Source organism: Hylobates moloch, unplaced genomic scaffold, assembly GCF_009828535.3.
Source record: "Hylobates moloch isolate HMO894 unplaced genomic scaffold, HMol_V3 SCAFFOLD_10, whole genome shotgun sequence".
Classification (NCBI taxonomy): Eukaryota; Metazoa; Chordata; class Mammalia; order Primates; family Hylobatidae; genus Hylobates; species Hylobates moloch.
In genome coordinates, this window is record NW_026652285.1 from 84,831,435 (window position 1) to 84,847,815 (window position 16,381).

At 41.7% G+C, this 16,381-nt stretch overlaps 1 protein-coding gene across 5 annotated transcripts in view; it reads right to left on the reverse strand.

Annotated features, from left to right (window-relative positions):
• Positions 1-319: 319 nt before the first annotated feature.
• INIP (INTS3 and NABP interacting protein) overlaps positions 320-16,381 on the reverse strand; it is a 36,049-nt gene continuing 19,987 nt past the window's right edge. For 4 of the 5 annotated variants that reach the window (XM_032164894.2, XM_032164891.2, XM_058444791.1 and 1 more), the window contains 3 exons: positions 11,861-11,963; positions 6,305-6,395; positions 320-4,446 (listed from right to left, as the gene is read on the reverse strand). In XM_032164894.2, coding sequence (XP_032020785.1) covers positions 4,351-4,446; positions 6,305-6,395; positions 11,861-11,898 — 225 coding nt within the window. In that variant the 5' untranslated portion in view covers positions 11,899-11,963 and the 3' untranslated portion in view covers positions 320-4,350. The remainder of the gene's footprint in view (positions 4,447-6,304; positions 6,396-11,860; positions 11,964-16,381) is intronic. The other variant, XM_032164892.2, reaches the window with a different exon arrangement.

The following is a 16,381-nucleotide window of genomic DNA, read 5'->3' on the forward strand; positions in this document are numbered from 1 at the left end:
TGAGCATGGTGGCACACACCTATAGTCACAGCTACTTGGGAGGCTGAGGTGGGAGGCTCACTTGAGCCCAGTGTCCAGCCTGGGCAACACAGTGAGACCCTATCTCTTTAAAAAAGAATCGTGGGTATCAACTGTGTAGAAGTCACCATGGATATAGAGGTGAATAAGAAAAGCACTTAGCAAATACTTGTTGCATTTAACGCTGTTGAAATGGGACTTGTGCTCGCTGATGGGATTCCAGTAGAGGGGTTCAACTGCACTAATGAATTGATACTCTCTCTCCTTATCTTCTATTCTCCAGGCAACCATATTTGCCAAATCCCTTGCCTCAAGAGGCTTTAAACACATGTAAAGGCTGAGCTTCTATTGCCAAAGTGAAGCAAATAACTGAGACAACTTAATGAGACAGTTTATAGACTGTTCAGGAAAACAAATATGTCTTTGAAATCACTAAGTCATTTCAGTTTTTATTCCAGGGTCATACAAAGCACTGACATCTGCATTATTTAGAAGCGGCTTTCAAAACTTTTTTTGCCATAACTCACAGTAAAAAAAATATATACTTTATATTGCAACTCAAGTCATATAAATTCTTTCATTCCTTCAACATATTGAACACCTACTATATGCCAGATATATTTTATGTGGAATACAGTAGTGAACAAAGTAAAAGAGGAAGAAAGGAGAGGAGGAAAAGAAGGAAATAAACAAAAATTCTTGCCCCCTAAGACTTTACATACTAGTGGAACAGACAATAGACAAAATAAGTAAGCCAGGTGCAGTGGCTCACACCTGTAATCTCAGCACTTTAGGAGGCCAAGGTGGGAGGATTGAGAGGACTGCTTGAGGCCAAGAGTTCAAGACCAGCCTGGACAACATAGCAAGACGCTGTCTCTACAAAAATTAAAAAAAAAGATTAGCTGGGCATGGTGGCATGTGCCTGTAGTCTCAGCTACTTGGGAGACTAAGGGTGGAGGATTGCTTGAGCCCAGGGATTCAAGGAGTCATGCAGTGAGCTATGATTATACCGCTGCACTCCAGCCTGGATGACAGAGCAAGACTGTCTCTTAAAAAACCAACAAAATACAAAGTAAAATATACACATATAGGAAAACACAGAAACAGAATATTCATGAGGCAAAACCACCTATTTCTATATGCAGTACACTCAGATGTTTTTGATTTTTTCGGAAAAAATGCTGATCACATCCTGTTAAACCATTAAGTTGGCTTCTCAACTCAGTAATGGGTTGAGGCTTTTGCACTTTGAAAAACACTAGTCTAGACAATTTCTCACATGGGCAGAGCATGTGTTCTCACCTTACGGAGGGAGGAACATGCAAAGATATTAACTGAGTTCCTCAAATTCACCCACGATCTGAGGGAAGCAATGCTGACCTCCACCTGAGGGCTTCCCAGTCCACTGCTGCCCTTTCCCTCACCCTCTGCGGTGCCTGCTCTTCTCTTCTCATTCTGAAACCTTGCTCTGCACATGGAGCAGCTCTTCCTTCCCTTGTCAGGTAAAAATCACATGAGGCGGGCGTGGTGGCTCAAGCCTGTAATCCCAGCACTTTGGGAGGCCGAGGTGGCGGATCACGAGGTCAGGAGATCGAGACCATCCTGGCTAACACGGTGAAACCCCGTCTCTACTAAAAATACAAAAAATTAGCCGGGCGTCGTGGCGGGCGCCTGTAGTCCCAGCTACTCGGGAGGCTGAGGCAGGAGAATGGCGTGAACCCGGGAGGCGGAGCTTGCAGTGAGCCGAGATGGCGCCACTGCACTCCAGCCTGGGCGACAGAGCGAGACTCCGTCTCAAAAAAATAAATAAATAAAAAATCACATGAATACTTCTAAGCCTAGCCAGACCGCACTACGTTCCAGGATGCCTCTCTCAGGCCACTACTGCATTCTGGCTCGCTTGATTGATTTAGAGACAGGGTCTCACTCTGTTGCCAAGGCTGGAGTGCAGTTGTGCAATCATGGCCCACTGCAGCCTTAACCTCCCAGACTCAAGCAATCCTCCCACCTCAGCCTCCCAAGCGGCTGGGACTTCTACGCATGCACCAGCACACCTAGCCCATCTTTTTTTTTTTTTTAATTTTTAGTAGAGACGGGTCTCACTATGTTGCCCAGGCTGTGGCTTGCTTTACAACTATTGGTCTACCAGAATAGGATCCTCTGCACGGTGACCTCCTAAAAGAGCAGGTGCCAATCACCTTTGTGTCCCCCAAAGCACAGTGCTTTATCTGTAGGTATTAATAAATACCTAGGAAATTGAATTGAATTTGTGACTCAAAGCAGAGGGGTGGAGAGAAGTGCTTCCTAGCCAGGACTACAGAATTTAGGCCACATCTATTTAAAAGGCTAACAGACTAGAAAGGATACCACTGGTAAAAAGATCTCTTTACCTGAGCTACAAAAGTCATACCTTAGGTAGAGGCTTCAATAGTGTAGAAAATATACTAATGTGTTATCTCCCTAGAGACAGATTTAGAACCATGTCAGTTATGTTGCCGATCACAGAGAACAGAAACCTAGTGAAATTAACTCAAGACAATGAGGGCTACCATAAGGAGGCCCAAGGAGTAGTTGGATGGACCTGAGGAAGGACAGGAGCCAGAGGTCCCCTGAGGAGCTCTGCGCCGCAGAAGTAAGGCAATCCTCGCTGCAATGGTGACCATTACAATGGGGACGGTTGCCACCTCATCAAAATGAAGGAAATCAGTTCAAATTCTCAAAAAAACCTACATGGCACAGCCAATTCTAGAACTGTCCACCCTTGCTTCACTTGGTTTGAGTAGGATGGGGCTGTGTGTTGGAAAATATCTAAGGAAGAAGGGGGGGAACAAACTCTCTGAAAAGAAAGAACTTTCACTAAATATTGACCCTAACTGGAATGTTCAGTTTTACCCTACCACCAGAGAGGATGGGACTCACGGCCAAGATGAGGTCAGTTACAAAAAGTTATATAAAATACTCTATCTGTGATACAGTGTAAAATATCATTTCAATCCTATTAAAAGTTAAAAAAAATGTAGATTTTAGCTAAATGACCTATAAGTTTCAGGGATCTACAAACCCATGCGTGTATAAATATATCACGAAAATCTGTACAAGATATTTCATAGAATTCTCTATCTCATGGTTTTCAGACTTTATTTTGAATCAGATTCTAATTCTGTAGGACTAGGGTAGGGTAATGGGACTGCATACTTAAATAAGCACCCCAGATACTGCTAAAGATGGGTCATGTTGAGAGACTTTCTTAACCTAATCCCTTCCTACTTAAAGTAATTAAAAAGGAGCTCGACTTGCATAAGTTTTCTTTTTCTTTTTTTTTTTGAGACGAAGATTCACTGTCACCCAGGCTGGAGTGCAGTGACACCATCTCAGCTCACTGCAACCGCTGCCTCCCAGGTTCAAGCAATTCTCCTGCCTCAGCTTCCCGAGTAGCTGCGATTACAGGCGTGTGCCACCATACCTGGCTAATTTTTTATATTTTTAGTAGAGACAGGGTTTCACCATGTTGGCCAGGCTGGTCTCAAACTCCTGATCTCAAGTGATCTTCCCGCCTTGGCCTCCCAAAGTGCTGGGATTACAGGCGTGAGGCACCATGCCCAGCCAAAAAGTTTTCAATTAGAACAAAAATGGAAAATAGAACATTTATGTGGTAACACTAAATAAGAGGATGTACAAATTAAAAAAACTACCACATTTCCTATTATTTTTAATTGCATTTAGTCACAACATTTATAAGAGCATATGTTTATAAAAGATGGTTAAGACTGGTTAGTAATTTATTCTTGGGGTTTGTTTTAAAGTGAAGAAGGGGAAGTAGTTATAAGTCCAGAAAGAATTATTTCAGGATGATACATGTTGACTATAAACTCAAAAGGTATACTGATAGCAATCCTATAAACAGCAAATATGGATGCAATTGATTTAAGCCTATTGGTTCATTTTTTAAAAGCACCCTTGTTTCTTTAAAGTTAAGTACTATAAATGATTCTTGAAAATCTACTGTGGACATGATATATTCAGTCAAACTTGCTAGGAGTTGGGGAATGATTTCGTGATCATCCAATTCAGAGTATGATTGAGAGTTAAACAGCATTACAAAAAAGTTACCGTCACAGTACATAATCAATTCCTTGGACGATACAGCTTCCATAGCTCTCATCATCCTGGTTACTCTTCTTTCTGCTTTCACTTACACATTCCTTTCTTTCAGACAAACAAAAAATATCAAAGTTCACCAAAATTCTTAAAGTCACAGTTCATATAGCACTGAATGATAGTAGCTTTGGCATTTGATATTACAAAGTCACTTTTCCATCGCAAATGTTTTCTTCATTCTGGGTCAAGGCGAGGTAAAACAGGAAGAATAAGGTTCCCAAATGCAGAGTCTTGAGTGATGAAGTATCCAGATGAATGTGCATGAGCATGCTGGGAAAGATTAAAAACAAAAAGGCAATTAAACTAAATTCTTCAACCAAGGCATTAAAATTACTTATTCTTTCTGAATGCTTGAGACCAAATTTATTTGTTTATTCATTTATTTTTCATTGTTATGGCCCAGATGGAATTTATTTTAAAATCAGTTCTTGGCCGGGCATGGTGGCTCACACCTATAATCCCAGCACTTTGGGAGGCTAAGGTGGGCGGATCACAAGGTCAGGAGATCGAGACCATCCTGGCTAACATGGTGAAACCCCGTGTCTACTAAAAATACAAAAAAATTAGCCGGGTGTGGTGGCGGGTGTCTGTAGTCCCAGCCACTCAGGAGGCTGAGGCAGGAAAATGGCGTGAACCTGGGAGGCGGAGCTTGCAGTGAGCAGAGATCGCACCACTGCACTCCAGCCTGGGTGACAGAGCGAGACTCCATCTCAAAAAAAAAAAAAAAATTAAATAAATAAATAAGTTCTTTTGCTGCTGGTTGTGTTTAAATAGACAGGAAATGGACAGTAATACAGAATCTGGGTTAACAAGTTACACCAAGTACTCATTTATCATCCTCTCTATCTACCCTGTGATCGTCCTCAGTCAATAAGTGACTCAAAGACATGAACTGTTTTGTTCCTTCCAGTGAGGAAAACAAGTCTCAAAGATCCCAAAGTACTCTGATCTTGGTCAACAAACCAGGAACTTGAGAAAGAGGGGTAGTAGTTGGAAGGAGAGGGGGGAAAAGGCAGTGAGATTACTGGTGATTAAAATACCAACATTTGGTAGAGAATATTGGAATGTAAATAACAGAAAACCACCAGTAACTTCCCTGTCATTTAAAAAAAAAAAAAAAAGACTGTTTTTAGGTCATCTAAAGTGAATGGAGGGCTGGGCAATGGTGGCTCACACCTGTAATCCCAACACTTTGGGTGACTGAGGTGGGAGGATCACTTGAGGCCAGGAGTTTGAGACCAATCTGGGCAACACAGTGAGACCCCATCTCTACAAAAAATTAAAAAATTAGCTAGGCACAGTGGCATGTGCCTGTAGTCCCAGCTACTTAGGAGGCTGAGGCAAGATTACTTGAACCCAGGAGTTTGAGGTTACAGTGAGCTATGATGGCACCATTGCACTCCAGCCTGGGTGACAGAGCGTGAGACCTTGTCTCTAAAAAATAGATAAATAAAATAAAATAAAGTGAGATGGTCTTCATAATGTTCCTTCCAATTCTGGGATTCTAAGGTTTAAAAATACAAGTGATTAAATTATGCCTATGGAAAAAAAAAAGTCTTGTCCAAAGTCTCTGGAAATCTTAAATTATTCAAGATGAGACTGTAACACTAAAACTATTACTCTGAAGAGTATTTTTTTTAACTGATGAAGCACCACATTTCTAGTCCTATAGTAAGAGTTAGCTATTAAATATTCCCTGCACAACAGTTGTGCTGAGCATTTAAAAAAAAAAAATCCAGGCAACAATAATAAACTAATACAACTATCCAAGGATGTAATGACATGATAGATTTGAAAAAAAAATGCATGTACTATTTAGCCAGTTCAATTTTTAAGATGATTCCTGTCCATCAAAATATCTTAAACTCTTTTGTGCACAAGCAATCCCTTGGCATGTAGAAGCACAGAATCAATCATGACCGAGTCAACACCATAAAAGATACTTTCATTACTGCTGCACTGGTCCTTCAAATCCTCTGGGCTTGACTGAACATCAGCAAACCATTGCAATTATGTGTGGAACATTTTTATTGATATTGCTCCACTGAAATATAAAATAACTATGTGCTGGCTTCTGAGACCCAGGAAACCTCCACCGAGGCAAGAATGTCAGTTACACTTTGCTCACCTGCAAAGCTGCCTTCTGTTGGGCTGCAATATGCTGCTGCTCAGCGTGATCCCGGAAGTCCTTATTAAGAGAGGGTCTCGAGAGTGCAATGCTAAAATGGGAATCTTGGTTACTCGGCTGCTTAAGGCAGAAACATCTTTACTTTTTTTTGATGGTAGTAAATTATCTTCTTTTTTTAAAATTGAGGTATCCTTGACAAAAACTGCATATACTTCCAGTGTACAATGTGATGTTTTAGTATTTGCATTTGTTGTGAAATGGTTAAATCAAGCTAATTAACATATCCATCACCTCACATACTTACCATTTTTGGTTGTGGAACATTTAAGATCTCTTAGCAATTTTCTTAGCAAAAAATTCTCTTAGCAATTTTCAAGTATGTATTATTAACTATAGTCACTATGCTATACAGTAAATCTCTTAAAGAGATGTCCTTACTTCTGAATCACAACTTTTCATTATATATTCTTTATAGGGGTAAAAAAGACCTCCAAGAATAAGTCTTTTTTCCTTCTCTCACTATCTTCATGAATTTATACAAGAAAGTCTTTGTTATTTACTGAGATTTTAAATGATCTTTTAAAAATTTATCTTTTGTTTTTTTGGAGACAGAGTCTCACTCTGTCACCTGGGCTAGAGTGCAGTGGTGCGATCTCAGCTCACTGTAACCTCTGCCTCCCAGGTTTAAGCCATTCTCGTGCCTCAGCCTCCTGAGTAGCTGGGATTACAGGTGTGTACCACCAGCTATATTTGATTTTTGTATTTTTAGTAGAGACGGGGTTTCACCATCATTGTGGTCAGGTTGGTCTCGAACTCCTGACCTCAAGTGATCTGCCTGCCTCAGCCTCTCAAAATGCTGGGATTACAGGCATGAGCCATCATGCCCAGCCTAAAATTTATAATCTACGGTCTCCTACTTTCAAACAGATTTGAGATACAATGATCTATCATGATCCCTATTAACATTATTTTAAAAAAACAGTAAACCACAAGATATCCGTCAATGGTAAAACCATATCCTTTTGTTTTTATGATTACTAAACTTGTTCGTGACCAGCCTGGCCAACATGTTGAAGCCCTGTCTCTATTAAAAATACAAAAATTAGCCAGGCATGGTGGTGCACACCTGTAGTCCCAGCTGCTCGAGAGGCTGAGGCAGAAGAATCGCTTGAACCCAGGAGACGGAGGTTGCAGTGAGCTGAAATCGCGCCACTGCATCCAGACTGGGAGACAGAGCAAGATTCTGTCTCAAAATAAATAATAAATAATAATTAAACTAAAATTATCATAACCATGTTCCACATAGGTAGAACTATTATGAATAAATAATCAAACTTAGAGATACTTACCAGATTCTACAGCAGCTACTAGATGCGTAGCTCTGTACTGAACACTAGGGGTATATGCAAGACAAGAGGCTCACAGACAACAGCAATCCCGATGAGGTGTGATGTATATTAATAACAGGAGAATAAATAAGGACATTTAATGTATCTGGAAGGATAGTGGTCTGGAAAATGTTATAAAATGTAGACCTTATCCTAACAGTAATAGGAGACCTCCAAAGAGTGTTAGGCAGCTGGGGAGTTACATGATCAGAAGTATCACCCTTTTGGCCAGGCGCAGTGGCTCATGCCTGTAATTCCAGGACTTTGGGAGTCCAAGGCAGGAGGATCATTTGAGCCCAGGAGCTCAAGACCAGCCTGGGCAATATAGTGAGACCCCATCTCTATAAAAATAAGATTAACCAGGTATGGTGGCATGCGCCTGCGATTCCAGCTACATGGGAGGCTGAGATGGGAGGATCGCTTAAGCTTGGGAGGTCTGGAGATGGTGCCACTGCACTCCAGCCTGGGTGACAGAGTGAGACCCTGTCTCAAAAAAAAGAACTATCACCCTGTAGTTCAGAAAGGCCACTATTGCACTACTGTGGCAGACAGTGTTGGTCACCTCCTCAACAGCTGTTTGTCTCCTTTCCTCCTGGCTGATGGAACCCAAACTTGGTTCAATTATCAGTGGTCACATGCTTCAAGGGCAGGCCAGGCTCATGCCCCAGGGGGTAGACCTTGATTGATGTGAGACAATGTCATTCCTCTAGCTGGTTTCTGGTTTAGGCAAGAGAAAGGTACATAATCTGGGCAACCAGACTTGATGGGTGTCTACAGGAAGGCTTCTGAGAGTGTTTTCCTCACTCTTACAAATGGGACACACCATAGGAACCTTTCAGGCTTTTTCCTCTACAGGTGGCTCAGTGCGGGGTGATGCCTAAGCCACTGCAGTCATATTCTGGTCTGAGGGAGCCACTGACCCATGGGGTAAAGCAGAAAGGAAAGATGAATGAAGCTGCATCACTAATGATATTGTGGCCACTGAATTAAGCTACTCTGGAACTACCTTATCTTCACACTCTTGGTTAACACATACCCAAATGTTTATGCCAATTTTGTTATATTTCTGTTACTTCCCAATTAAAGCTTGCTAAATGACACAACTGATGAATGTATTCAAAAAGCGTAAGACCACAGGAAATCTGAAGCAGTTATAATAATTCAGGCAAGAAATGAGAGTGGCCAGGAATCAGGATGGCATCAGTAGCAATGAAGAAAATGGACAGATGTGAGATACCTTTCAAAGTATAATCACAAGAGAATGGTGAATGCTTGGAGATGAAAGTGAAAGGAATGGTAAACAATTGAAGTTCACATTTCTGACCTTGTAACTAGTAGATGGCAGCCTGAACCATTTACTGAGACAGGATACACAAGAATATTCAGTAGCTGATTGGAGAGCGGGAAGGGAGAATGAGTTCAGGCTGGGACATACTACATTTGAAATGCCTGTGGACATCAAAGTAGAGAGTCCAGGAGGCAGAGGTGTGCTTAGAAGAAAGGACAGCCTAGAGCTGCAAATGCGTAAGTGATTAGCACGTAAATAACAGCATGTGGGAAAAGTGCAACTGTCCAGTGAAAACAGGCAGGCTAGGAAGCCTGGTCTAGAACAGAATTCGAAGGGCTGTCAGCATTCAAGGGACAAATAGAGAAATGGCCACAAAAGAAATCAAGATAGTCTCCTCCTACTGTTTTATATTCTCCGAGTGAGCAAATGGAAGCCAAGGGAGTACTTTAAGAGAGTGGGCCTGGTGCAGCAGCTCATGCCTGTAATCCCAGCACTTTGGGAGGCCAAGGTGGGCAGATCACTTGAGGCTAGGAGTTTGAGACCAGCCTGGCCAACATGGCAAAACCCCATCTCTACTAAAATTACAAAAATTAGCTGGGTATGGTGGCATACATCTGTAATCCCAGCTACTTGGGAGGCTGAGGCACGAGAATCACTTGAACACGGGAGGCAGAGGTTGCAGTGAGCCAAGACTACGCCACTGCATTCCAACCTGCACAGCACAGACCCTGTCTCAAAAAAAAAAAAAAAGAAAAAAAAGGAAAAGAAAGAAAGTGATCAGTGGTGTCAAATAACGCTAAGATGTCTGATAAGAAAAGGACGCTGGTCTGCCAGATTTAGCGTGGGAAGGTTACAGGAGACCTAGGCAAGAACATTTTCCTTGATGGAGGGCCTGGAAGTCAGACTGCAGTGGGCTGAGGCATCAATAAGTGAGAAAGTAAAGATGAGTACAGACAATTGCTTTAAGAGAAAGAAGAGAGTTAGGGTGGTGGTGGCTGAAGGGGATAATGGATCTTTTTTGTTTGTCTGTTTTAGACAGTCTTACTGTATCATCCAGGCTGGATTGCAGTGGTGCAATCAGCTCATTGCAGCCCCAACCTCCCAGGCTCAGGTGAGCCTCCCACCCCAGCCTCCCAGGTAGCTGGGACTACAGGCACGCACCACCATGCCTAGCTAATTTTTTGTATTTTTTGTAGAGATGGGTCTTGCCATGTTGCCCAGGCTGCTCTCGAGCTACTGGGCTCAAGTGATCCACCCACCTTAGCTTCCCAAAATGCTGGGATTACAGGCGTGAGCCACCATGCCCGGCAATAATGGATCTGAGGGAAGATACTAAATATGGCAGAGACTGAATACTTATAATAAAGATCATCAAGCTACCTAAATTTGGCCTACTTTGCAGAATGATTAAAAAGTGGGGCACTAGCAGCAATTGCAGTAATAAAAAACCATACAAAACTCTTAAAAAAAAAAAAGGCTATAAGGGCTAGGTGCAGTGGCTAACGCTTGTAATCCCAGCATTTTGGGAGGCCGAGGCAGGAGGATCACTTGAGGCCAGGAGTTTGAGACCAGCCTGGGCAACACAAGACCTCACTTGTCTCTACTAAAAAACAAAAAAAATTAGCCAGGTGTGGTAGGGTGCGCCTGTAGTGTGACATACTCAGGGGGGATCACCTGAGCCCAGGAGACTGAGGATGTAGTGAGCTATGGTTTTGCCACTCCACTCCACGCTAGGTGACAGAGTAAGACCCTGTCTCAAAAAAAAAAAAAAAAGTCTGAAGGCTATGAAGTCTATAGGGAAAATTAAATATTCTAGATAGAATGTTTACAATTTAATCAACTAAACAGTTTGTTAAAACTGACTAGGAAATGAAGGGAACCAGAATATGTCACCTAAAATATGCTTCTTTGATATAAAAATTGTTTTTGAGCTGAAGGCAATTAAGAAGCAGCTCGGTTAATAGGGTTGCTTAAAAATAAAAATAAAAGGCAGCAGCAAACTGAGGAAAAGCTCTCTCTCTCCCCTCCCCACTTTCTGCCTGAAGACAGGATATAACTTTTCCTCTACTGGAGACAAGTCTAGACTCTTAGCCTAGGGACAGCGGCAGAGGACTGCCAACAAGCCTTACTCCATTCGTTTTCTCCATATATTTATCTTCTCAGTTTCCCACCCCCAGAAGCCTAAAATCCCTTTCGTTTGTGCCACATTTATTGTTCTTTGTTGAAGATGCTATATAAGTAGAGTTCTAAGCTACGATTTTGAGTTACTTTTCATTAAGGTTTCTCCCTTGTGATGTGTGCTGCATGCACTCATAAATTTGTTTTTCTCTTGTTAATCTATCTTTTGTTACAGAGGTCCCTCCCAATAAGAACTAAGTTGGGCACAGGTAAAGTTTAGCCTCCCGTATACAAATAAAACACAATGAGTAGATTGCAGTGTTAAAGAAAAAAATCCTTGCCAGCCAATTTGAGTTATTTGGTCCAAGAAATTTTTATATCACTGAATATAAAAACCACATTATAGGCCAGGCACGGTGGATCACGCCTGTAATCCCAGCACTTTGGGAGACTGAGGTGGGTGGATCACCTGAGGTCAGCAGTTCAAGACCAGCCTAACCAACATGGTGAAACCCCATCTCTACTAAAAATACAAAAATTAGCTGCATGTCGTGGCAGATGCCTGTCATCCCAGCTACTCGGGAGGCTGAGGCAGGAGAATCGCTAGAACCCGGGAGGCGGAGGTTGCAGTGAGCCGAGATTGCACCATTGTACTCCAGCCTGGGGGACAGGGTGAGACTCCGTCTCGAAAAACAAAAACAAAAACAAAACAAAACAAAACAAAAACAAACAAACAAAAAACCCACATTATAGTGTCAATACCTAGCTCCAGGATGATTTGTTGAAGACTGGTTCTGCATAAGTAGTTTTCTTTTCTCTTTGTCCAGTTCTGCCAAGATTGCAACTCTATTTTTGTTTTGAAAACCTAAAAAAAAGAGGAATAGGAGAAAAGGGAGAAAGAAAGAGAGTAATAAGAAACATTTTAGACATATTTTTATAACCTAAGCCATCTAGAACCAAGAAAGCAAAACTCCTATTCTCTAACATGATAATGAATTCACCAGTTAAGTACTTTCCCTAAATGGTTACTTCTTCCCTCCTACTTCCCAGCAACTTTAACAGCATAATTCATGAATACTTAAGCAGAATCAAATTATATTTAAAGTGTAGCTGAGGACTTTTAAGAGTTAGTTCTAAAGAATTTTAATCACCAAGGTATAAGTTACAGCATTTGGTTTTTAACAAAATCTTTAAGGACCCAAATGCTGCAGGGGCCTGTGCAGTCTCTATCCTGCAGAGTCAATCTTTGGGAGGGCAGATGTTCTTAGTCTTCTATTTGAAGCCTCTTTCTGCATGCCTTTTTCATGGGGGAAAAAGCAGTAAACATACTCAGATCAAAATATTTCTTTTTCTCAACTGCTTCCATTCAGATATGTTGGACAATTGTTCAAGGAACATGTCAAAGAATTTCAACTGACCAGAAAGCAATTCTGAGAAAGAAATGGAGTGTTACTGACAGGATACAAAGATATATGGTCTTTGTCAAATACTTAATACTGAGCTGGATTTTCAGCTTCAAACTTACATAAGATATAGGGTAGAGGTTGCCAAGTTATGGCCCAGGAGCAACTCCTATGTTTTTAAAATCAGAATTAAATACTAACATGTAAACATTGAGAAACTGTACACTAATTTCTCAGATTCCTAGCTTCTCTTGAAATATATCTCAAGACCTGGCAACAAGTAAGTGATCTATATGCCCCCACGGCAACAATTCACCAGAACTAAGAAATAGTTGTCCCCTTTAGCTGGGCACTCTCCAGCTCATTACATTCCTTATCACCTTGTTTACATTATCTGTAAGCATTTGAGTTTCTGATCCCTAATTTAGAAAAACAAAAAGAAAGATTAAAGGACTGGAAAACAGAACTACAGAGGAAAAAAAAAAAGATAAGGATGATGATGGCTCAGGAGACTGGAATCATTAGGCCAGAAGAATGAATATGGGAGGAAAGCACATTTTCCAAGCAGAGCAGACCTAGGCACTCCTAAGGGTATCCACATGAAGGAGTCTAAGAATTTTATACTGATTATAAACAGGAAGAATTAGGTGGTAGGATGCAAACTTTTTCCTCTCCTTGGGAGAGGAGCAGAGACTAGCTAGGGATGGTGTAGGCTGTACAAGGAGTATTCATACTCCTTTTGCAGTGTTTTCAGCTAAATCTGTTCTTCAATCAGGCATTAGCATACTGTCTGTGGCCAGGATTCTGGGCAAAATAAATCTCCGGCACATTCATTTCTATCATCTCCCATTTTCCCCTCCCTGCCCACTCATGCTATGTCATCAAACTCTAGTAATAGCAGACTACCTCTATTTGGATAAGATAATTCAAAGAAGAAGAAGAAGAAAGAAGAAGAAGGAGGAGGAAGAAGAAGGAGGAAGAAGGAGGAGGAAGAAGGAGGAGGAAGAAGGAAGAAGGAAGAAGGAAAAGGAAGAAGGAAGAAGAAAGAAGAAAGAAGAAAGAAGAAGAAAGAAGAAGATGGAGGTCTTGCTCCGTAGCCCAGGCTGGAGTGCAGTGGTGTGATCATATCTCACTGCAGCCTCAAACTCCTGGGCTCGAGTGATCCTCCTGCCTCAGTCTCCCAACTTGCTAAGACTACAAGTGTGAGCCAGCATGCCCTACTAATTTTTGTATTTTTTTTTAGAGACAGGATTTTACCATGTTGCCCAGGCTGGTCTTGAACTCCTGGGCTCAAGCGATCCTCCCACCTTAGCCTCACAAAGTGCTAGGATTGCAGGTGTGAGCAACTGAGCTCAGCCCACTGTGGTCTTTCTGAATAGAGTTTTCTAAGCCTTCCAGGGTATTGATCATTTACTCTCATCCTAACCCCAATCCCTTTTTCCTGCCTGATCTCTTAGAGCTTAATCTTCCAGTAGAAGAAGCTCTGTGGGGCCTTTCCATGCTGCACGTCATGGCCTGCTCCACCCAGTCTTATAGATAGGCATGTCTTGAGAGAAGTCTTCTACTCAAGGAAAGATTTAATACAGCTTTGAGAGACAGAGGAAAAACCAAACTGTTTTTGGAAGAAACAAACTATTCTCTACTCTCATTCAACACAAAACTTCTGACACCAAGCGATTCTTCAGTGGACACCAGCTGAGTGTCCTATAATTCAATTCTGACACTATCTACCTGGAGATAGTGTGGGGCCCCACAAGCTGAGGCTCAGTTCTACAAGACTGCTTGCCACTTCAGATGCCAATGGCAAGTAGGCAGTAGGTTGTCACCTATGCCTCTGACTGACTGGCTATAAACCGGGGGCCCCCATGACTCGCTCCTTGGATTTGGTTAATTTGCTAGAGTGGCTTACAGAACTCAGGGAAATACTTTACTTACATTCACTAGTTTATTAATAAAGGGTATTACAAAGGTTAGACATGAATAGCCAGATGAAGAGATGCATCAGGCCAGGCACGTGGGAAGGGACATGGAGCTTTAATACTCTCTCCGGCACACCATCTTTCAAGCATCTTCACATGCTCAGCTATCCAGAAGCTCATGGGAACCTTGTCCTTTTGGGGTTTTATGGAGGCTCCATTACATAGGCATGATTAAATCATTGGCCATTTGTGATCAGCTCAACCTCAGTCCCTCTCCTTTCCCCGGAGGTCAGTAGGTGGGACTGAAAGTTCCAACCCTCAAATTATAGGGTTGGTTTCCCTGGCAACTAGCCTCCATCCAGGGCCTATAAAGAGTTATCACATTAGAACAAAAGATGCTCCCATCACCCAGGAAATCACAAAGGTCTTCAGAGCTCTGTGTTAGGAAATGGGGTTCAAGGACAAATATCAGAGCAAGGCTGGTGGCTCATAACTGTAATCCCAGCATTTTGGGAAGCCAAAGTGGGAGGACCACTTGAGGCCAGGAGTTCAAGACTAGCCTGGGCAACTTAAAACAACTACAAGATGTTAGGACATAAATACTAGGTTGTTTGGACCTGACTATGTACTAAACAGAATGGTTATGCAAGACCTTGTGTCTACAAAAAATTAAAATTACCCAGGTTTGGTGGCATGTGCCTGTAGTCTAGCTACTTGGGAGGCTGAGGCAGGAGGACCACTTGAGCCCATGAAGTAGAGGCTGCCGTGAGCCATGATCGTGCCTTTAACACTCCAGCCTGGTCAACAGAGCAAGACCCTGTCACTTAAAACAAAACAAAATCAAATATCAGAACAAAACATTCTCCTAGTACCCCTACTGCTCAGGAAATTATAAGAGTTTTAGGAGCTCTATGTTAGGAACCATGGTCAATGACCAAATATGTTTCTTATTATATCATGGTATCACAACAACCAAATTCCAAGAATGTATTACTTACACAATTTAGGATTCAGTAAGAAGAAATGAGGCAGAACAGAAGTAGGAAATACTAAAGTTTGAATCAATGAAAAATTCCTCCCAGTCTCATATCAGACTTATGAAAACATCATTACCTATGGAAATCCTTCCATAAACAGTTGTTATTTGCTTAGGACAGTTTGCTTAAAGTATCCCAAAACAGGCAAATTAATTCACGTTAAATGAAATCATTAAAGTAGGCCGGGTGCGATGGCTCACGCCTGTAATCCCAGCACTTTGGGAGGCTGAGGTGGGTGGCTCATGAGGTCAGGAGATCAAGGCCATCCTGGCTAACACAGTGAAACCCCATCTCTACTAAAAATACAAAAAATTAGCTGGGCGTGGTGGCGCGTGCCTGTAGTCCCAGCTAGTCGGGAGACTGAGGCAGGAGAATTGCTTGAACCTGGGAGGTGAAGGTTGCAGTGAGCCGAGATTATGCCACTGCACTTCAGCCTGGGTGACACAGCAAGACTCTGTCTCAAAAAAAAAAAAAAAAAAAAAAAAAAGAAATGATTAAAGTAGTCCTGAAAGGCTCTTTCCAACTCCAACACATGAAGGTTCCATAATTTTCCCCAAATGTCTGCCGCTCTGAAAACCTCAACTATCTTAATATTTGTGACATTTATGCCTGTGTATGGCAATGTGATGGTAAAAGGAGCCATATGTAAATAATAACTGAAACTTTGTCAAAATAATGTTAAGGAAACATAATTAGCAAAGCAATATATAATTACAAGTCCACTGATTTAGAGAATCAGAAATAACAACTAGAATCAGAAATAACAACTATCTGGCAGGGATGGAAAAATGAGAGCAGATATAAAAGTGTACCCCAACCCTGACCCCACTGCCATTTGGCGTGCAACTATGTATTTCAATATTAATATCTTTCTTCAAACCAAAATGGAGTTAAGAGATCCTTAGATTCCCAGTTTTAACAAAG